The sequence below is a fragment of the Meles meles genome, chromosome 5 (assembly GCF_922984935.1).
Source record: "Meles meles chromosome 5, mMelMel3.1 paternal haplotype, whole genome shotgun sequence".
NCBI lineage: Eukaryota > Metazoa > Chordata > Mammalia > Carnivora > Mustelidae > Meles > Meles meles.
The window spans coordinates 139,822,626-139,845,655 of NC_060070.1; the positions used below are offsets into that span (position 1 = coordinate 139,822,626).

Genomic DNA, 23,030 nt, shown 5'->3' on the forward strand with positions numbered 1-23,030 from the left:
ACAGCAGTTATAAACACATAATAATTAGTGCAGAAGACCTAGGATGACAGAGGTCGTGCTTAAGATGAGGCTGCAACAGTGTTTGTTCCTTTAAACACTGACTTAAAGATACAAAGTGAAAATAGCATACATGAACTCAGCCATCGCGGGCACACACAAAAGTGAGTGTGGGTGTGACGGCGGTTAGGAAAGATCGGTTTAAGCCAGAGGTCAGAAAACTCAGTTGTTTTTCTGTTGACTGTATTCCCCGTGCTGTACTTTCATGCCCGTGACTACTTCATTCCCTGAGTGGAGGCCTGTGTCTCCCTCTCCCCTTTGTCCGTGTGCCCAGCCCCCCATGCCCTCTGGCAGCCATCAATGTGTTCTATGTATTTATGAGTCTGGTTTTGTTTGCTTATTCATCTTGGTTTTTAGATTTCCCATGGAAGTGCAACCATGTGGCATTCATCTTTCTCCTTCTGACTTATCTCACTTAGCATAATACCCTCTAGGTTCATCCGTAGTGTTGCAAATGGCAAAGAAATCTCATTCTTTGTTATGGTTGCACGATATTCCGTTGTATCTACTATATCCTCTGTATCCACTCATCTGTCCGTGGGCACCTGGTTGCTTCCCTGTCTTGGTGAGTGCAAATAATCCTGCAATCAACATAGGGGTGCATGTATCTTTTCAAAATAGTGTTTCCATTTTCTTCCTGTCAATACCCAGTAGCGGAATTCCTTTATCGTAAGTAATTCTGTTTTTAATTTTTTGACGAACCTCCATACTGTTTTCCACGGTGGCTGCACCAGCTTGCATTCCCACCAACTGTGGACAAGGATTCCATTTTCTCCACATCGTCACCAACACTTGTTATTATTATTTTTGGCCATTTCTTGTCTTTTTGATGCTAGCCACTCCAATAGGTGTGAGGTAATATCATTGTGGTTTTGACTTGCATTTCTCTGATGATGAGTGATGTCGAGCATCTTTTCATCTGTCTGTTGGCCATCTGGATGTCATCTTTGGAAAAATGTCTATTCGGGTCCTCTGCCCATATTTTAATTGGATTATTTGGGGTTTTGGCACTGAGTTTTATAAGTTCTTCAAATATTTTGGATATTAACACCTTATTGGATCTGTCCTCTGCATATATCTTCTCCCTTTCAATTGGTTTCCTTTTTGTTTTACTGATGGTTTCCTTTGCTGTGCAAAATCTTTTTATTCTGGTGTAGTCCCAGTAGTTTAATTTTACTCTTGTTTCTGCTGCCTTAAGCGGCATAGCTAGAAAAATGTTGTGAAGGCCAAAGAGAGTCCTGCCTATGCGCTCTTCTGGGATTTTTACAGTTTCAGGTATCAAGTATCACAATTAGGTCTTTAACCCATTTTGAGCTTGTATTTGTATACGGTTGTAAGAAAGTGGTCCAGTTCCATTCTTTTGCACGTGGCTGTCAAGTTTTCCTAGCATCATTTATCAAAGAGATGGTCTTTTCCCCATTGTATATTCTCGCCTCCTTTGTTGTAGATTAAGTGACCGCATAAGCATGGGTTTATTTCTGGGCTCCCTGTCCTGTTCTGTGGATCTGTGTGTCTATTTTTGCGCCCGTGCCCTACAGCCTTGTAGTATATCTTGAAATCTGGGATTATGATCCCTCCAGCTTTGTTCTGCTTCCTCAAGATTGCTTTGGCTTTTCAGAATCTTCCATGGTTCCATATAAATTTCAGAAAAAATTTTCTGAGAGTTGAGATAGTAAAGATTTGAGGCTCCATTGCAATTCCTCAACTCTGCCACGCTGGAGCAAAAGAGACCAAGACAGTCAACGCGACAAGGTCATCAGATGAATCAACAGAGGAATCGTCCAATGAGTCCGTTCACCATCCCGATGATTACAATGCAGTGTCTGAGGTGAATTCTCTAAATTCAGTGCCCAAGGGCAGCCTGACGGTGGCAAGGTCAAACACTGTTGCCTGCGCTGGTTAGTAAGATTTAAAATACTTACATAAAGTAATAATGCTCTCCTTTACACATTCCCTCCACCTTGCGTGTGTACAGTGAGTGCTGTTTGTGATTAATCAAAGTACACAGTCTTACCAGTATCCAATTCAATTTTTAGGTATAGCATATTGAAACAGGATGGGCTCAAATTCCAGCTCCCTTCTTTACTCCCGGTGTCCTCATGAGCCTATTCATTACCCTCCCAGAGCCTCAATTTCCTGCTTAATAAAATGAGAATAACGACATTTCTCCTGAAGAATTGTCATAAAGATAAAATGAGATATCGGATATAGAAGTTTCTAGAACAGCGGACAACGCAACCAGTAAATGTTCCCTTTTTTCATTCCCTCCATGCCTGCTCTATCCCAGTTCTTCTGCATATTTGATAAGGAGGCCCTTTTTGCCTTTAAGCCATGGACGAATGTGCCAGCCAAGTCAAGGGCACCCACAGGCCTGCAGGACACGCATCACGAGCACCTCCCTGAAAATTAAAAAAAAAAAACAAAAAAAAACCAAAAAACCAAAAACCTCTTAATACTCTGTGAAAATGATTTGCCAGCTCCTTAGAAAAGCACCTAAATCTCAGGGATTCCAGCCCATATCCACTCAGCAAAAATAATCAAAGATGATGGAGCGTCTGCTCTGTGTCAGGAACAGTGGTGGGCATCTGCTACAAACAGCAGTAAGACCCGGTCCCTGACCCTCCGGGAGGCTCCAGCTTGGTTGAGGACAGGAGGCAGCAAGCGAACAGATGTTCACAATGTTCACAATGGTGGAGTCTGGAGAACACAGGCAAAGCATCGCCTGGGACAGAGGATTAAAAGATAAATTGAAATTGGCACAGGGGAGGTGGGAGGGGAACGCATTCCAGGCCGAATGCCCACAACGCCTTGTTGCATGGGACCGAGGGGTACGTGGAATGGGGACAGGGCTGGGAAGGGGGCATCGAGCGTGGGTTTAATAATGGGGGTCAGCTTGTGCAGGGGCTTGCGCGTCCCTCTGTGCTGGAACTGTTGCTCGTAGGCCGATGGTTTTCACTTCCCTTTAGCAATGAGACCTTTCACGGAGAGCAGATCTGCTAAGAGCCAACTCCATTAGAGAAAACCAGCCTTTCCTAAGACTGATACTGGGCGAGGTGTCCCCCTTCCTGCCTACAGCCACGGGGGTGGAGGCCAAATGTAATCAGGCACTACATTCACGTTCACGTCAATTTAGCTCTTGGCCTTGACTAGTACAGCTCAGAAGGCGTTAACGGAATTTCCCATTTGTGTCATTCTCGGAGCACTGGTTCTGTGGACTGGGTGGTCTTCCGAGTTCTCATGGGTGAAGGAACGAGGTCCAGGTTTTAGCAAGTTGTCCTGATGACAGTGTGAATCATCCGAGGCTGAGAGTGTCTAGAATCCCCCTGGAAGGTCGCTGCTGTCAGTAACAGGGCAGGGCCTCGTTCATAGGCACGCCCACCGGCCACCTCCCGGGCACCTCCCGGCCCTGCCGTAAAAGTAGGATTACCCGATTTTGCCCAAGGAGATGGGGGCTCAGAGAGGTTAGTTACATCATTGGCCCGATGTAAAGATGTGATAGTAAGTGGCAAAACTTGGACTTTGATCTCTGTCTTGACTCCTCCGACCGAGGTCCCGAAATAACCTTTCCAGCCTCCACTCAGCTGACTTGTCTCCTTTGTCTTCTCTCGCCGTCCCTTGGCTTACCAGTTACCCGATGGGTGGGATTATCTGGGTGTTTGTCCTTCACCCAGCGCCTCCCCTGACATACAGTTGGCAGCCGGCAAATATTTATGAATCAGACCCTCTTGGCGATCCACCTGGCTTCCCGGGAAACACCTTTTTTATCCTTGTGGTAAATCAGACATTCTCTCCCCTCCTGGAGGCCTACTTGAGGTGGATGACATGCTTGACCCGGCGAGGCCTTCAGGTGTGTGTGTGGAGCCCCCAGCAGGCCTTCTCCCATCACCATGACCGGTCCCTGTTTCACAAGTCTGTGGTGGCCTGATGGCTGGCTTGCACCTGCCACCGCAGCCGACGGGCCCAACTTACCATGCGTCCTCCTCAAGGCCTCACTCTTGCCCTGTGTCTGTGAAGGAGGACAAGCCACGGCCTCCTGCTTACCCAGCCGAGCTGTGAGGCTGATTTTCTTCTCTTTCTTTGCATACCGTTCCTCCTTTCTCTGTCCTCTTGAGACCATGTGGAACCTTCTAGCTTAAGGAATTCTTATGCTTTCTCGTGTCTAATTTTTGTTTGTTTGTTTGGCCTCCAAAGAGTCTTCCGACCACCCAGGAACATCTAGGGCTACCTTCCACGCCTCACTCCTCCCTGTCCCATCCCCAGCTCTGTGGCTTGGTTTTGTTAGTTAAACTATCAGGGAGAGGAGAAGGCGGGGGGGATGCAAGCATGGGCCGGCCGTGCAGTGAGCTTTGTCCCTCTCCTGTGTCTACTTGCCTTAATTCTCAGTGTAGGAATCTGAGTGCACCTGGAAGGCAGCTTCTGCCTTGCGGAAGAGAGGGCCACCTGGCGGGTGGGACAGTAGGTCCCCATCAGCCAGCTGTCCTTTCTGCCACCCCTCACACGCTCCCCGCACATGCCCTCACTGCCCTTGATATGGAATCTGGCGGGAAATGGACTCTTCACACGGCTTGTGGCTGGTAAGATGCCCTGTTTTTGTGACTCTGTGCCGTACTCTTGCTCAGCCCTCGAAGGGATTTTTAAGTTGATTGAGTTCTTTGCCTAGAAGCTCAGAGCTCGTCATGTGTTAACTGGATTTCCCGTTCGTATCACCGCAGAGTTCTGTGCCAAACACACAGAGGAAAACAGCTCTTCGGAAACAATGGGAGGAAGAAAGTTAATTGAATTTAAATTAGACACGGCGATAATTTAAAGTGTAATGAACGTTGCAGAGGAGACTATCATGCACTCATATGTCACGAGGAAAATTTTTCTTTTGGATAAGATGCGCTAATGTGAAACGTATTGATACATAGTGTCGCCTAACCTCCCCCTCCCCTTCCTTGTGAATGTCAGACACCCTGGGATGGGAAAATGCCGCGAGTCCCCTATGCTTAGAAATTCCTTAAGTGGAAGAGGTCGGTGCCATTTGCAGTTAGCCTGAAGAAGAATTATAAAATTTCAGTGTGTTTCTGGCTCCATTTTCTCTCTGGACTTCATTCAGAGCCTGTCATAAAAAGAATTCTAAATTGCTAGAGGGACCTAGGGAGAGACTGTTTAAAAATAATAATAATGATGATAATAATAATGTTTTTTTTTAATTTTTGAGACATGTTTCCTAATTTCCCTACAGTGAATTTATATGGCTTTTACAATGAAGCACGCCATTTTTAATTAAAATGTATTTTTTTAATCTGAGTTGGTTCACCTTAAGAGGTAAAACCAGGAACGTCATCATCATTGCCTTCTGGAAAATTAACCTACCAAAAAATCTAGACTGACATGACCTGTGGCTGCTGAGAGTCTGAGAGGGTCCTTGGAAGAGAAATCCCTCCAACTTCTCCATGACCCCGTCCACCACGATGGTCATGCACGTGTCTCCAGCCGTAGGGTCCCCTCTCTGCTCCTGCTCTGCCTCTCCATCCATGACACCTCGAACAGTCTCTCCCACCCCAGCCCCTACCCGCTCTGCTGTGTAGCTTCGAAAGCCGGAACCTCGGGCTTTCTCTCTTTCTTTCCTGGATCCCGAGCTCTATCCTCCAATGAGGGCTTTTACTCCTCGCATGAAATGTGTGGGTTGCAAACAAACCTTCCTTTGACATTCGGAGATGTTGGTCTTAACCGTAAATATTCCTGGAATTCAAATTCTTTTTTAAAAAATTCTGGTTTTTTTAAATTGTGACAAATGCACCAGACCCCCCCCCCCAAAATTAGCATCATAACCATTTTCAAGTGTACATTTGAGAGGCATTGAGTATGTCCACACAGTTGTGTGAACTTTACCCCCAGCCATCCCTCGGGAAACTCTGCTGCCCTGAAATGTTTTGCTGTGAGATGGGAAAGGAGGTATGAATTGCCCAGTAGACCCTTTGTCTCCTAGGATAGGGCAGTTGACTTTTAGAAAGATTCTGCTGCATTTATGTGATGCGTTGGCCGAAATTAACATCCTCTCCCCTTCCTCTTCCGACAGCTCCGAGCAGCGGGTCCCCTGTTCCACTTCTTACCACAGCTCTGGCTTGCATTCGGGTGATGGTGTCACCAAAGCGGGACCTCTGGGCCTTCCTGAGATAAGACAAGTGCCAACTGTTGTGATTGAATGTGATGACAATAAAGAAAATGTGCCTCATGAATCAGACTACGAAGACTCTTCTTGCCTGTACACGAGAGAAGAGGAGGAAGAGGAGGAGGACGAGGACGACGACAGCTCGCTGTACACCAGTGCGTACACCGCGGCATGTCGCCGAGGGCGGGTGGGGAGGTGCTCAGGGAGGAGACCTGCCCCAGCTGCCCCACGCTCTGGCTTCCAGTCTGGGCGCAGGTGTCCACTGGCCTGGGGTCAAAGGGCAGCTCAATTAGGAAGATGAAAGGGGCAAAGGTCCTCCAGATACCACAGCTCCAAAAATTGCAACACCGTGTCGCCACGTCTCATCTCTTGGATGGCTTTTTCTGTCTTTGATTCCCTTCCTGGGGGATCCCACCCCCTTCCTCAAAAAAAAGGGAAGGAGGGACCCTAAAACTCAGTTCCAGTCCACAGAATACTCAAAGTACTGACCGTTGTATGTGCAGCAAATCATTTTTAAACCCACATCCACAACTCTAGAAGGCTTGACTTTAACTTTCTTACTTAAGTCCTTTACATGTATGCAGGCATGAGGGAGACAATTAAAAAGTAAAGTTCAGGGGCGCCTGAGTGGCTCAGTGGGTTAAAGCCTCTGCCTTCGGCTCAGGTCATGATCCCAGGGTCCTGGAATCAAGCCCCTCATCAGGCTCTCTGCTCAGCAGGGCGCCTGCTTCCTCCTCTCTCTCTGCCTGCCTCTCTGCTCACTTCTGATCTCCATCTATCAAATAAATAAAATCTTTAAAAAAAAAAGTAAAGTTCAAAATCTTGTGTAAAAATAATAAATTGTAGTTCAGTGATTACAGACTGATTATTTGGTCAACAATTTTTTTTTTTAAAGATTTTATTCATTTAGGGATGCCTAGGTGGCTCGGTTGGGCATCTGCCTTCAGCTCAGATCGTGATCTCAGGGCTCCTGGGATGGAGTCCCGTGTCGGGGACCTGTTTCTCCCTCAGCCTGCCACTCCCCCTGCTTGTGCTCTCTGTCTCTCTGGCAAATAAATAAAATCTTCTAAAAAATTTTATTTATTTATTTAGAGAGTATGAGCAAGCAGGGGAGGGGCAGAGGGAGAGAGCGTCTTAAGCAGACTCCATGCTGAGCTCAGAGCCCAAAGTGGAACTTGATCCCACAACCCTGAGATCATGACCAGAGCAGAAACCAAGAGTCAGATGCTTAACTGTCTGAGCCACCCACATGCCCTTATTTGGTCAACTTTTTAATGAATTTACATAATAACCACCTTATACTGAGTATATACTGTGTGCCTGAGGATGCGCTGAGATTTTATTCTTTTCATGCATCTCACAATACCCGGAGACATGGATGCTGTTGTCCCGTTTCACAGATAAGGAAAGAACATGGAGAGGGAAGGGACCGGCCCACAGCATCACATCTAAGGGGCAGCGCTGGGATCTGACGCCAGCTAGGTCTCCTTCCAAGGCCCTTGTTCTAAAACCAGTGGAGGCAGAGAGAAGACTGGCACTAGAATAAAATCCGAAGGAACCCCTCCCCCACCACTTGCTGCTCCCCAGTCTCTCCGTCTTGCTTTGCCTGCACCAGGCTTCAGATCCCTGGCTAAACTGGAGATCTCAGGAGGCCTGGTGAACAAGCAGTGAATGAGATGATCAAAATAACGTCCAGGAGAGAGAACCATAGAGGGGCCACCAAAGCCCAAGGGACCCATGAGGGGGAGCTGCACCCAGCCTCTGCTCCCCGTTTCCTACCCGGAGAATTGAACGTTTCCCGGCCTCAGCATCACTGACATTCAGAGCAGAGAATTCTTCCTTGTGGGGGCTGCCCTGTGTATTGCAGGGTGTTCAACAGCGCCCCTGGCCTCTGCCCACTAGATGCCAGGAACACCCCCTCCCCCACCGCACCCCAGTTTTGACAAGCACAAAGTATCTCTAGACTCGCCCAAGGGTTCCTGTGCAGAGGGCAGGGGGTGCAGAATCACCCCTGGCTGAGAACTGCAGATTTCTCCCAGACGTAAGGAAGCCCTGCTCTCTGCTCAATCCCAGAATGTTGCTGTTTCCGTGACCTCGCTTCCCCTCCAGCCCCAAGTCCACCCCGCTTTGCCCAGCTGTCCCTTCCTTCGCTCGCCCCAAGCTCCGCTCCAGCTGGTCTCTTGTCTCTTGAGATCGCCGGGCTCGTCTGTCCTCTCTGAGCCTTCCCCCTGCAGATGGCCTCCAGTCGCTGCCTGTTTCGCGTGACCCCTGTCCCACGGGTGCCAACCCCTCCTCTTTGAAGCTCCCTATAGCCCCCCCCCCAAGGCCCGTGGCCACCATTTGCCTTGCATTCAGTTGCACTCCACAGCCCGGCCGGCCCTCCTTTGTGATGTTGCCTGCCTGCTGGGGTTCCTGGGGAGCAGAGAGCCCATCAGAGCCTCCCCGTGTGCCCCTCACATGCACAGGACAGCACTAGGGACAAAGAACATGCTGGTCGTGGGAGCTCTATCAAAGAACGCTCTGAGTAAGGCCTTCTCCACCCCCAGCAGTAAGCCCCTGGTGTCTGCCTGCCTGCTTTTCACCTCGGGGCCCACCGCTGGCCACGTGGAGCCCGGGCAGCTTGGGGTCAGCATTAAGGGCTTGTTTCTCCCTCCCACAGCCTCCCTGGCCATGAAGGTGTGCAGGAAGGACTCCTTAGCCATCAAACTCAGCAACAGGCCCTCCAAGCGGGAGCTCGAAGAGAAGAACATCCTTCCCAGGCAGACGGACGAGGAGAGGCTGGAGCTGAGACAGCAGATCGGCACCAAGCTTACCAGGTAGGCCAGCCTGACGGTCCATCCCGCGGACCCAAGTAGAACTCGGTCTCCATCCCCGGGTCAGTCCTGGGTGTCTTTCAAAGAGCTTCCTGCGGAGAAAGTCCCGGTAAGATGTTCCAGGTCTCCTCCCCTTCACGCAGCCACATCTTGGAAGTTTTCCTCGAATAAAAGCTCCAGGAGAAGCCGAAGGGCAGGTTTCCAGGGAGAATAACCACCTGGAGAAAAGCCACTGCTGTCCAGTGGCCAGGACGACCCGCGTGCATGGGCGTTGTGGCTTGGTGAAGTTCATTGCGGGGGGAGTAGCACATTGTCCGCTGTGCTGCGTGACCGGATGAGGCCTGTAGGGATCGTGCCTCGTCAGCAACCTGTGAGACTTCCTGAGTGGTTGGCTTTATGTGCAGATAGGACAGACCGACTCGGGGCATGGTGTCCTATGAACGCACTGAACACCGGACGCATGTGTTTAGAACCTCGGGCACGCGTGCTTGGTATTAGCCAACATTCGCAGAGAACTTACCCTTAGCCTGCCATTCTTCTAAACGTTTTATGGGTATTAGATCATTTCCCCTTGGAGCCTCCCTGTGAAATGGGCATTCGTGTGCCCGTTTCACAGAGGAGGACCCCGGGGGTAGAGACCTGTAGTTAGCGCCTTCCTGCTGCGCTGAATGGCTCCGGAGCGCCCCCTCCTGACCAAGTGTGTTACGCCCCCTCCCCTCTGGTCTAACCGCTGTCACATGGAGCCTGTCCATCTTTCGTGCCCAGCACTGTGACAAGGTTTGGAGCTGCTCTCTGCCTCTTCCCAGCAGGACAGCCTCGAGTAAGTCACTTGTTCTGTCTGCCTCTGTTTCTGCATTTCTAAAATGGGAGTTGTAAGGATTCAGAAACATAAGTAAAGCATTTTAAAGCCATTCCCAGTCCAGTCCATAGTAAACACTCCGTTTCCCTCCAGCAACCCCGTGCAGGGGCTTTCATTATCTTCCCAAGTACAGGTGAGGAACATCGTGCCTAGAGAGCTCCCAGAGGTGTAGACGGCGTCCAGCAGCGTACTGGTGTCCTCCCCTCCCCCCGACTTAGACCCTCACCAAGGGGCCCCTTCTGTCCCACGGTTAACTTGGTTTTGTCCTGGAGGACGCTGTTTTGATGGTACCAGCCTGCGTAAACATTCAGCACAGACGGATGATTTGGTCTCGTGTTACACGGACTTTAGAGCCCTAGAAGGAAGATCTTACCCTCCTGTCGCACGCACGCACACTCTCACACACTCACTGAACGTGGTGACATGTCCGCACTTTAGTGATCCGTATCTCTCTTCTTACTACGGTGACAGCTACTTAAACAGCGTCCTGGAGACCTGCCCCACTGTTGGGCCGTTAAACACTCTTCTTTCTATGGAACAAAAGTCTGTCCCCACAGCTCTTCCCCACGGTCCCATCCTCTTCCTTCAGCCACTACTCAGGGCCACATCGCTATTACCATCCCTCTCGGAGACAGTGACACTCCTCTCCCAGGATCAAACTCGATCTTCTTTCTGGGCACGGGGTGGGCGGGTATAGCTTTGGGCTGCTTCCGGAACCTGCTCACTCGGTTTTAAACCTAACACCAAAAGGGCTATCTTTTAGGGGAGGAGAGAGAAGAGAAGGAGCCGTTCCTTGACCCCAGCCATCTTCTCCAAGTGCAGCTCCCCGCACCCTTGATCGGGCTTCTCTCCCCTTCATTCCTGCTTTCCCAGCTTTGCTACAGAACAAGCAGAGTCCCAAGTATGTGAGGGCAAAATGAAAGATTTCTCTGTGGGAAGTGAGCTCTGGGAGTGAGGTCCGTGGGGAGAGAGGGAAAGACGGGACGTGTAGAAAGCAGGCTCGGACTGGCCTCCTGGCTTATCCGTTGTAGAGCTGTTCCACCTGGAGATAACTGACAAAACAGGCCACTCATGTCCCAGGACAGCTTCCTGAAAGGGAGATGGTACCCAGCTTCTCGCGCCTGAAGCCCCATTCCCATTGCGCTGCCATGACTGGCTGGCAGTGGCGGGGACAAGAGAGCAGGTGGGAAGAGACTGACCGTGCACACGCCGGAGGAAACTCTCCACGTTTTAAGCCTCATCCCAACCCTTCCTCTTCTAACAACACAATTTTTGGAAAATTCCAAAAATCTACTGGTTACTGTTCCCAAATCTCTTGCACCCCGGTCTTGGCCTGGGGGAGAAGGAGGGGCGTCGGGAGGGCCATGTTGGGCACATTCAAGGCATTTGAGCTGGCTTACATCGTGGGTCCGAATTCCCCTTGTCTTTGTTCAATCCTCCAGCTAGGGAGTTTACTCCCTCAGGGCCAGACCCCGGAGGTCTCCAACCAGACTCTAGAAAGTGGGTCTGAAAGAGAGGATGTAGAAGTGTTTAGCCGGTCGTTCAGATAGTACAGATCTCAGCAAATCAGATGAGCGGGCCAAGTCCCCGACTCACGGTCTTCTTTGAGATAGTGTAGCCACTGATCACACCCAAGGAGTTTTCCGGAGGATTCCCTTTGGGATGAGAGCCCAGCTCTGTGCTCGCAGCCACTCATTATCCTGAAGCCAGGGCCACACGGAGGGGACATGTGAGAAGCACAAGATGATGGGGCAGAACTGGTCATGGGATAGGAGCCTTGGGTTCTCGCTCTGGTTCTGCAGGTTCCCGAGCAGGCATCTGCCCTGGGCCTTCACTTCCCAACCCAAGGGGATTAGATTAGGTCATCTGATGACCTTGTGCCATCGGTGAGCTTTATTACCAAAAAAAGTAGCTCATAGAATGTAGGAATCTGCGTTAGAGTTTGAAGCTACGGGGCTGTGGCATTCTTTGGCTCTCGGAGGTCAGATAATGGTGCTGGAAATCTTACATGCTTGGAAAAGCACGTAGCCAAGACTGCAGTGTTCTGGGAGTGACAAGTAAGACACAAAACATAATTTTAGCCTGGCAGTTTTAATAGTATTAAAAAAAGCCAAACAAACAATGCAGCATTCCAAGAATAATCCCAACTCGGGGGGTGGGAAGCAGAAGCGCCCAGTTAAACAATGTCAAGCATTAAGGCAGAGTTTCTCCATAAGAAATGCACACACATCGTTCTTCCAGAAATATGATGCCATCGGGCACACTGTCCAAAACCTCAATCAGTGAGTCATCTGGATGTTTTGACAGTAAATAACTGTTTCCGTCAGTTGCCAGATGAGAAATGCGGGCTGCCCTTGAGACATGAACATGGTCGACTGGGTGCACGTTGCTTTGCGCCTTATGTATACAGACTCAGGGTGGGTGCAGAGAATCAAGGGTGAGCGAGCCCATCCACTGGACGGCGGGGGTTGGGGGACAAAGGTAACAGAATGTCTATTTAAACTTGTTCTGTATCATTCTTCTTAAGCTGATTGCCCGTGTGTGTATTACCACCCACATGGTGTATGAAAGCAGGGGCCCTCGGAGGTAGCTAAAAGAAAGGGCATAGAAGGGTGGGGGAAGTGGGGGGTGACTGCCTAGATTTTCTTGATGGACTTCTCAAAAAGTGTGCAGCTCACAGATCTAAGGGCCCTCTCAAGCTAGATGAGGAGGACTTTTCATCTCTGGTGACCTCACGTCCATGGAAGTGTGCAAGCTCAGAGCAGTCTCTCAGCTCCCCGCCCCGGGAGTCCCACCTGAGTGCGAGACCCCACTGCTTCCCCTCTGGGTCTCCTCTCCAGGCCCTTCAACCTGAACCCTAGGAGCGGTCAGCCGGATCTGCCCTCTGGCCCTTCTCTACTTTGCAGCCTGGGACGTGGACCGGCCAAGGAAGTGAAATTGTCCCCAGAGGCCAGAGCCCAGGACACATGGGAATGGGACTCTTAAGGACTGAAGAGAAGCCTAATGCCCCAAAACAGCTGTTGTCATCTCTGAGACACCCTCTAGGTCAATTGTCCTGTGAGTCACTAGGACTGCTTGTTTGTTTGGTTGAAGATTTTATTTATTTATTGGACAGAGATCACAAGTAGGCAGAGAGGCAGGCAGAGAGAGAGGAGGAAGCAGGCTCCCTACTGAGCAGAGAGCCCGATGCGGGGCTCGATCCCGGACCCTGGGATCACGACCTGAGCCGAAGGCAGGGGCTTAACCCACTGAGCCACCCAGGCGCCCGGGACTGCTTGTTTTAAAAGGGAGGAGCTAAGACGCCAGGACTTGGCCCGTGCACTTGGCCTTTCCTTGGGGAGCAGCCAGTTTCCAGACCTAGCCATCTCTGCCCTCTCCCACCGAGACTCTCTCCTCCGGGCCCTCCAGTCCCCTCCAGAACGTTCAGATCAGAAAGGGGAGCAGAAGCCTGGGAAGGAAAATCAAACGGCAGGCGCCTCACAGTGCATGAGGGAGCGTGTAATCTAGACACACACGGGCGTAAGGACTGAGGCCGTGTGCTTCCCTGACATACTCGTTCCCTGAAGACATCTGTTCTCGCTTTCACTATCAGCTTCCTTCCTCAGGGAAGGGCCTTCATCTTCTTTGCAGTTGGGATTGACCAGTCTTCCTAGCACCGTCTGAGCTGGAGTGGGCAAGGCCTGACCTGTAATTGGAGACATCTCTGTGGGGAAGCTCTTGGAAGCCTTGCTTGGTTTGGGGAAGGATGCCTTTCCTCGTGATGTCCTTTCTCTGCACCAGACACATCCCGGGGTTCGGTCTATGCGCCCATGATTTGACCCCGACCAATCAAAGGAAGATACTTAATTTAAGCTACTTGGAGTATTGCTTTCCTGGGGCGTCCGTAACCATGCACCAGAGACTGACCGGCTTAGACCACAGAAGCTGACTGCCTCCCAGTTCTGGCAGCTAGATGCCAAGACCAAGGTGTCTGTGGGCTTGGTTCCTTCTGAGGGCCGTGAACGGGCATCTGCGCCATGCCTCTCCCCTGGCTACTGGGCGTCTGCTGGCATTCCTTGGCTTGTGGACGCTTCACCCCGATCTGCCCTTCATCTGTGCTTCTCCCTGGGAGCATATCTCTGCCTCAAAGTTCCCCCTTTCCATAAGGGGAGTGGTCATATTGGTGAGGGTCCCCGTACCAGTCTTGTGTTAACTTGGTTATCTCTATAAAGACCCTGTCTCTAGATCAGGTCACAGTCTGAGCTCCTTAGGGTTAGGACTTCGACATATGAGTTTTGGGGAGACATGATTCAACCCATAACACCTGGGGAGATGCAAAGTGGGTCGAACTGGGAAAAGGGCCAGAACCTCAAATGCATGTCGGGGCCAGCCATATAGTGAACAGAAGTGAGGCGGGCGTTGCTAAGACTGTGAGCAGAGAGTGCTGGGAACCGGGGCAGCGTGGAAAGTCCACCCCTTATCTACGTATCTAAAATTACCCGTGCTATTCCCCTTAAGCCCCTGTTGTTTTGCAGACATGAAGCCCTCGTTTTTCAGATGCTCCAAAAAAAATCTGGATTTTTTTTTTTTTTTAAGCAAAAGTTCCAAATGTGTAAAACACGGTACGGAGCAAGCAGAATATATTTATGGGCTAAATTCAGCCCAAGGACCACCCTGGGTGCCTGGTTTTGATCTGAGACCTGGAAGCTATCATCTCTCTTCTGTGGACCGTAGCCCTATATTCTCAGGAGAGTGCACGGGGATCTCGGGGAGAGATATGAGAAAGGAGTATTACTGGATGTTGTAAACATAAATGTTGGGGGGCGCCTGGGTGGCTCAGTCAGTTAAGCGTCTGCCTTCACCTCAGGTCACGATCTCAGGGTCCTGGGATGGAGCCCCAATGTCCGGCTCTGCACTCAGCAGGCAGCCTGCTTCTTCTTCTACCCCTCCCCTCTGTTTGTGCGTGTGCTCGCTCGTGCTCTCTCTCTTGCAAATGAATAAGTAAAATCATAAATAAATAAATAAATAAACGTGAAGGCTGCATGTCTCTACTGGTAGCAATTTGGAATTAACATCTTACAGAATCCAAAATCACTTGAATGTAGCTATTTATGTGGATTGGTCATTAAAGCAATCTACCACGTTCCTAAAAAGAGCGCGTGGTCTCAGGAATTCAGGCAGAAGACTGCAGAAGGCCACGTGAATTTGGACGGAGACCTGCCTGCACCTGCTGCTTTTCCTCAGTGTCCATGAGTCTAGGAATCAGGAGGATCTCAGATTAAAGCACCTGCCAGTCCTTGACAGTTTGAACATACACTTCAGACATGAAAACCAGTGCTAAAGGGCATGTCCAGATCGGAAGTAGGACCCTCCTTGGACAAGTATGAAAATTCTGCCTCTCCTCCTCATCAGGGACCGTTTCCTCCCATCACTTAGCAAGCCGTTGTTTTGTGGGGGTAGGAGGCAGCGAACCAGATGGGGCCGCTGGGAAAATGTTAGTCCCGCCCATCCCCCTGGAACCTGGGACGTGATTCGCGCTTACGCAGAATGTCGTAACATGGTGGAGAGAAAGAGTAGGCTAAATCCGTATTTTATGCTGCCAGATGCTTCACAACTGAAGTCACCATAAGCAGAATATAAAGTCATATGTACCGAGGATTAGGTCCGGCTCAAGGCAGAAAATTGAAATCCATTTTTTATGCTCACGGCACAGACAATAAAAGACAGTAATTCTGGCTTCTAACTGTAACTCGCATGCTGCTTATGATTCGGGAAAATCGCTACCCTGAATCTGATGCACCAGCGCCTCCTTCCAAGGTGGCTCACGGCATCTCCTCCCCTCCCCCCACCAAAATCTAAGGACCCATGCTAAGTGGGAGCCAGCATCTCCCCAGGCCAGGTAATTGCTGCTGCTGCTGGAAAAGCACACCCCAAAAATAAGGATAACCCTCAGAGGTCTATAAATTCAGTTCAACTTTGACTTCGTAGCTCTGGACATGAGTCACCACGCCAATAAGAGAGGGAGGGAAATCGACCGGAGAGCAGTGTAGGAGCTTCCTTGTGGATCTCGCCCTTGCAGCCAGTTCCATCATGGTCATCCCTGGCATCTTGGCCTTGGCAGCGGTGCCCAGTCCGGAGGGGACCCGGGAGGGAGGGCATGAGAGTGTAGCTTCCCAGCCACAGAGCCCGGCTGGGCACCGCTCAGGCTGGCGGGCTTTCTCTGTGCATTCCAAGACCACCCCTAAAGCAAACTGAAAAGGGGTACGAGTCACCACACTGACACTGAGTGGACGTGGTTCTTTGTGCAGCATCTGCATAGCAAACGCGTAGACGCGTCCAGTCGCTCAGATGCTTGACATCTCCCATTAACTCGCTGCACAAAATAGAAAATCCTTTTTAAAAGCCTTTCAGAAAGGCTGACATCTCGTGAAAGGTGCTGAGTCGGGGCTAGAAGACTGTCTGATGGAAAAGGGGCAACCGCGTTTTGCGTTTTGTTGTTAATGAAAGCTGCGAAGGCTGTCCTGGGGAGATTTGACAGAGGCTTCTTGGGCGGAGTGGGGGGATACAACTTCAAGAGCTCAGGGGCGGAGGTTGTGGCCTTGGGGCTTGAGCCACACCCATCATGGGACTGGAGGCCCCTGACCCGTTGCAGAGCCTTGCAGGGATGCAGGGGCCCTTGCTCTCCCACCCCCACCTCCAGCTTTAAGAAATGCGGTAAGACAGAGTTCTTGGCATCTTGTCACCGAGACGGAGTTTTGGAGCCCTGACCCTGCGCACGGGGTGCACGAGGTGCGGGTGGTGCGGGTGGTGCGTGGTGCGCGCGCGGGGGAGCGTGCGTGCGCGTATGCGCGCTCAGGAGGCAAGGCATAGAGGTTTGCAAGCTTTGCGCGGGATGTCAGGGAACAAAGCCACATCTTGCCAGGTGCCTCCGTGCTGCGTGTGTGTGACTTGCAGCCGTCCCGGCTGCCCGTGTGGTTTTCCGTAATAGAGTAAGCGTGGGGGACAAAAGAGCTGCTTTCTCCTCTGCAAAACAGAATCTGTGTTTAAAACTTGCAAAGGTTTAAAAAAGGAAAAAGGGACCATCGTGGGGGTTAAGGAGTCTTACTTTGTTTTCTGTTCCGAAGCTTTTTTTGAACAGCTGCTTATTCCAGCAGCATTTCAAAATCTGGGGCGCTGGGCTGGAGAAGGGGGCCACTGCTTTCCCCTACAGAAGAAGCAGAGAATGGGTCGATCTTCTAAGCTGCTCCATGTTGGGCTACATTTTAAGTTGTTAAACACCCTTTTAGTTCTTCAGCGCTTCTTGTCCTGATTGTTAGGGGAGTAATCCGCAAGCGTTATTCTTGTTTGTTGTGTTCATTTTAGCAGATGGCAGAAGGAAAAGTCCTGTTTCTTGGGCTATTTGGCTAAGAAAGAGAAGACTCAGCCTGCCTCCATGGAGAGACGATCACTCAGGGTGATGGTCCCTGACATAAGATCATCTAAGACTCCAGAGGCCTTTCTGTGATAACATGCTTTCCCCCTCAGGACCTCAGCTGGCCATCTTCGCCTCCACCTGGCAAGGGGGCTGCTGTTGGGGTCCCTTCTCGTAGGGGAAGAAACTGAGCTAATAACCCTAGAGACAATAAGGAGCAAAGAGAAACAGACCTTCCAAATCCCAGACTTCCCTATCTGAAGCAGACATGCCGAGAAAAAAGTTTCATTTGGTTTTATTTTTATGGTGAAGAGAATTTCCATCCCAAGGGCTCGTGGTTGGACAGGGATTGTGTGGGGCGGCGGCAGAGTGCTAGACCAGGGGCTCCGTCTTGTGTGTGCGCATGTCCTGCAGAGGGAGAGGTAAACCATGGAGGGAAGAAGGGATAAGAGATTTTCTTTCCTCTTGGCCTTAACTGGGCTTTTTCTTGCATTTCAGTAACACTGTCCAAGCAGTAGGAAGAGCTAAAACATTTGACACAGAGGGTTGCGTCTGGAGACCCTCCTGCCTGATGAAATGTGGGAAGCAAGGGCGTCCAGTGGGGAGGGTGCGGGGCTCCTGCAGTGTGGTCCGTGGGTCAGCAGCATGAGCATCACTTCAGGACCTGCTGAAATGCATATTTCCAGGCCCCACTGAGACTCTGAATCAGAACTTCTGAGGATGGGACCAGGAACCTTCATTGTAACAAGTGTGATTTTGATACACACCGCTGTTTGGGAAACAGGGGTCTCGTAGACAGAGCAATCCAGCCTTTGAAGCCTATGAACCTTAGAGTGGAAGCTCCGTCTTCCATTTACTGAGTGTGTTCCTGTTCAGCCTCAGTTTCCACATCTGTAAGATGGACCTCCCATGCAAGGTCATCAGGAGCTCTAGATGAGTAATTCTCCACTTGTAGTAGATAGTGAACACCGGTTGCTTCCATCTCGCTGTGAATTTGGGTGTTACATTAGACTCTTACTACTCAGAATAAGTAAGGCTATGCACGCTAACAGATAGATCCGGAATCCCAATGGCTTGAGGCAGTGATGGTTTATTTTTCATGGAAGGAAAGCCTAATGCAGATCAGATGGCCTCTCCATCATGAAGCCATCACACGCTTCTAGAACACATAGCCCCAGCGTCTCCACAGCAAGGGAAGAGGGGATAGAAGAGATACACAAATTGCTTCTGCTCATGAGCCACTAATCAGAACTCGGCTCCTGACCCCAATCCAGCTGCAGGAGAGGCTAGAGAAGGAGAAGGAGCAGCTGGAATATTTGAGCACAGTGGCTAAGCCACAGCTACACGGAGCCAGCATCTGTCGTGGGACTTCTGTATTGGATGGTTGTCCTGGTCATGGCCCCAGTCTTATAAAAGGGACCATCACAGGGGCGCCTGGGTGACTCAATGGGTTAAAGCTTCTGCCTTTGGCTCAGGTCATGATCTCAGGGTCCTGGGATCGAGCCCCCATCGGGCTATCTGCTCAGCAGGGAGCCTGCTTCCTCCTCTCTCTCTGCCTGCCTCTCCGCCTACTTGTGATCTCTGTCAAATAAAATCTTTAAAAAAAAGATTTAGAAAAAAAGGGGACCATCATATCTGAAACAGATGTGATTAAAAGACTTCTCAGAAACTGTGAAATATACGTTCAGTGCAATATTGTTTGGCCTTAAAAAAAAAAGGAAATCCTTCCATTTACAACATAGATGAACCAGGAAGACGTTTTGCCAAGTGAAATAAGCCAGACATGGGCAGACAAATACTGCATGAACTCACTCGTCTGTGGAATCTCTCTCTCTCACTCTCTCTCTCTCTTTTTTTTTTTTTTTTTTTTTTTTAAAGAGAGAGCGTCTGAGCAGGGGCTTGGCAGGCAGAGGGAGAGGAAGAGAGAAAATCTGAGGCAGGCTCCCACCCAGTGCAGATGCGGGGCTCGATCTCACGACCCCAGGATCACGACCTGAGCCAAAATCAAGAGTAGGATATGCTCATCCAGCCGAGCCACCCAGGGGCCCCACTTACCTGTCAAATCTTAAAAATCAAAAACAATCAAACTCCGGGTGACAGAGAGTAGAATGGCAATTTACCAGAAGCTGGGGAGTGGGGGGCAAAGGAGAGGAATTACTCAAAAGGCACAAACTTTCAGTCAAAAGATGAGTAGGTTGTGGCATGGTGACTCGAGTTGATAGTAACACGTTATATACCGTTCTGCCCCAGAGAGCAGATCTCGCGTGATCTCAGCACGCACCCCAAAAATGGTGCCTTGTGATGGGAGGTGCTGGACGTCTTAATTGGTTTAAGATAATCCTTTTATAAGGTATACGGGTATCAAAACCTCAGGCTGTACCTTTTAAGTATATACAGTTTTCATCTGTCCAAAACAAAAGAGAAGGAAGGAGGCAGCCTGTTGGCAGTTGGAAGGAGAAGAGCATGGTCTCCTTGAGGGGAGGGGACACGCGAAGGGTCTGACGCCCTCTGTGTTGGGGCGAGTGTCACCGTGCATCAGTGACACTGAGCAGGGTTTCAGAGGTCCAGCTCAGTAAAGCAGCTCAACGAAATCAGAAGAATCGCAGTTAGAGAAAAAAAGAGACCCCAAATAAACACCCCCTCCATTTAAAGAAAAAAATGACTTGAGCAGAAACAGGAGATCCCAGAAGGGAGCAGTGGGCCTTGAGCTGAGCAAGCTTGTTTTCTGTGGGTACAAGGTCAGTTTCCCAGAGTCACACGTCACTAATGGAGACCGTGGAATCTCAGCTCGAACAGATTGATTCTCTCGGAAGTACTAAGCACCTGCTATGTGCATGGCCCTGTACTAAGGGCCACTTAAAATGTAGCTGGAGAGGGGCACCTGGGTGGCTCAGTCGATTAAGCATCTGCCTTCAGCTCAGGTCATGATCTCAGGGTCCTGGGATCGAGCCCCACATCGGGCTCTCTGCTCAGGGGGAAGTCTAGTCTGTTTCTCCCTCTCTTTGGCTGCCTCTCTGCCCACTTGTGCTCTCTGTCAAATAAATAAAATCTTCTAAAAATGCAGCTGGATAATCATCCCTCTACAAGAACGAAGACAAGCTAGTCAAGGCGTACTCATTGTTGTCAGGTTTACTCTGGGAAAGAGATGCTAAGGATGAGGGTTTTTTCTTTTTTTCTTTTTTAAGATTTTATTTATTTATTTGACAGACAGAGATCACAAGTAGGCAGAGAGGCGGGGGGGCGCGGAGTGCGGGAAGCAGGCTCCCTACTGAGCAGAGACCCTGATGCGGGCCTCCATCCCAGGACTCTGGGATCATGACCTGAGCCAAAGGCAGAGGCTTTAACCCACTGAGCCACCCAGGCGCCCCACTGAGTGAGTTCTGTGGGGAAGAGTGTGGGTCCTGCTGAAGCACTTTTTTTTTTTTAATTGGTTTGAATTTCTTTTAGACTATTGATCTTCCCATTTTTTCCCTTTAAAATAGTTCCCAAAGACAGGGGCTGGGCAGGGATAACGTAAACATGGAATCATCCAAGCATTTGACTGAGAGTCTTTTTGTCTGAAACCAGCGCGTTAATGGGAACAACTCGAACTTGGGTTGTCAGAACACTTTCCCTGCGATGTATTCTTTTTCTCACCTTCAATCTCTTGATCCCCTTACAAAACGAAGGATGTGTCATTTCTATCATACTGTTATCCAGGAAAAGATCTCTCCGAGCCATTTGTGAGCTTACCAGGAGGCAATAAATAAATGGAATTAAATCGTCGTGAAAAACGCTCAGAGCATCTTTCAATCTCCAGGTGGAAGAGAATTGTGTTGCATGGAATTCTACCTCGAAATCTAGCCTAGTGCTTCCAAACTGGCTTATTCATTTTTTTTCCTTTCACTGTGGGCTCTGTGGCTGTATCTTGAGACTCTGGTTTCTTCACTTACTTCGCGGTGGCGTCTTCCTGATCTGAAAAAGTAATAGATTTAGAGTACTTTAGTGCCCCCGTGGACACTCCTGTCACTGCCTAGAACACCTGTAGTTTTATAGAGAAGAAATCTGAGCTCAAAAGAAATTAAGCTGCTAACCAAGTTCACAGCGTTACCTGTCCACACTCGGATTTTAAGCCACTTTCCCTGCCCCCAGTTGGTGCTAAAAATTAATATACTTGCAACTAACATTACAGTGCATGTAAACCAACTGAAATTTAAATAAAAACTGTAAAAAAAAGTTCATCTCCCTCAAAAAAAGGGGAGAAACATATTCACTTCTCGCCGGAAGACACAGGCCCGTGATTTGATTTGAAGCCTGACAAGTCATATTGTTCGTTATTTCCCTCAATTTGTGCCTGAAAGAAAAAGGTCCTGAATTTGAATTAAATTCAAATTTTGAATTAAATTAAATTTTGAATTAAATCTTTGGGGATCATTTTCAGTACCTCAGAAGGCCCATGGAAAAGGGGCATTGGTGGGTTCCTTTCGTGGGCACAGTTTCCTCCTCAATCCCGCTTAGAGAGTAAAACATTTAAATCAAATGCCCAAGGAAGAGATGTGTCCCTGTCTTATGAGTTCACATGCGGTCAAGTCTCATCCGTCGTTTTGAAGACCTGAGCAGGGACTTTGAAAGATTCGTTGGCTGGTGCCTGGGCTTGGAGTTCGCCCTTTCTCATAGTTGTATCACTCAGAGGAATGAAGCTCTCATCGTTTATCCTTAAGATTAACTTGTCCCTTGTGTCAGTGGTGAAGTTGGCATTTCTGGTCTCCGGAATGTATGCCGTGCTCTTTCTCCCTCACCCGCCAAAGTGGGCTTCAGGTTTGATTAAATGTGATTTTTCTGCAGCTCCCATACAGAGTTGGCCCACGCGTGGCCCCGAAAACCTAAGAAACAGAATTGAATACCCAGCTTTTGTAGCAACATGGACGGGACTGGAGGAGATTATGCTGAGTGAAATAAGTCAAGCAGAGAGAGTCGAGTATCATATGGTCTCACTTATTTGTGGAGCATAACAACACGGTGGACATGGGGAGATGGAGAGGAGAAGGAAGTTGAGGGAAATTGGAAGGGGAGATGAACCGTGAGCGACCATGGACTCTGAAAAACAACCAGAGGGTTATGAAGGGGTGGCGGGGGTGGGGTGGGGGGGTGGGGTGGGAGGTTGAGGAACCAGGTGGTGGGTAATAGGGAGGGCACGTACTGCATGGAGCACTGGGTGTTGTGCAAAAACAATGAACACTGTTATGCTGTAAATAAACAAATAAACAAACAAAAAAAGAAGCAGAACTGGATCACAGCTGAGAAGTGTGTGGTGCGGTTGCTTTTCCTGCGTCCCGCACGTCTCCACTTGCTGGCAAAAATACCTCTTAGAGCACGTGCAAAATGCGAATAAGAGTAATTCATTTTATTTATCTTCATTATGTTCGTTTCACAATGCAAAGATTTTTATAATACCCTCGGAAATTGCATATATGCTCACTAAATAGACAGCCTATGAACAGAAAAAAATGATCCGAAGCTACAAACCCAGGAAAATCGCTTTTCCCTCTAATTCTAAAGGCAATTCCTTTGAAATATCAGTGAATATGCTTCTATTTTAGGAAGTGGGATCATGAAAATTTTATGTCCTTTGCCCATCGAATCATTAAAACAATAGTTCTTCAAAACGGGAAGCCTTGTTGGTTCCTTTGGAAAAAAAGAATGTAGGCAGACAGACAAATAAATAGTGCCTGCTGGCAGGTGATCACTGTGTTGCAAAGAGTTTTTAACCATCTG

The 23,030-nt window shown here is 49.4% G+C and overlaps 1 protein-coding gene across 9 annotated transcripts in view; it reads left to right on the forward strand.

The window, feature by feature from the left end:
- Nucleotides 1–23,030, forward strand: part of PHACTR1 (phosphatase and actin regulator 1) — a 558,036-nt gene that overhangs the window by 508,938 nt on the left and 26,068 nt on the right. For all 9 annotated transcript variants that reach the window (XM_046005870.1, XM_046005873.1, XM_046005876.1 and 6 more), the window contains 2 exons: nt 6,122–6,369; nt 8,874–9,030. In XM_046005870.1, coding sequence (XP_045861826.1) covers nt 6,122–6,369; nt 8,874–9,030 — 405 coding nt within the window. The remainder of the gene's footprint in view (nt 1–6,121; nt 6,370–8,873; nt 9,031–23,030) is intronic.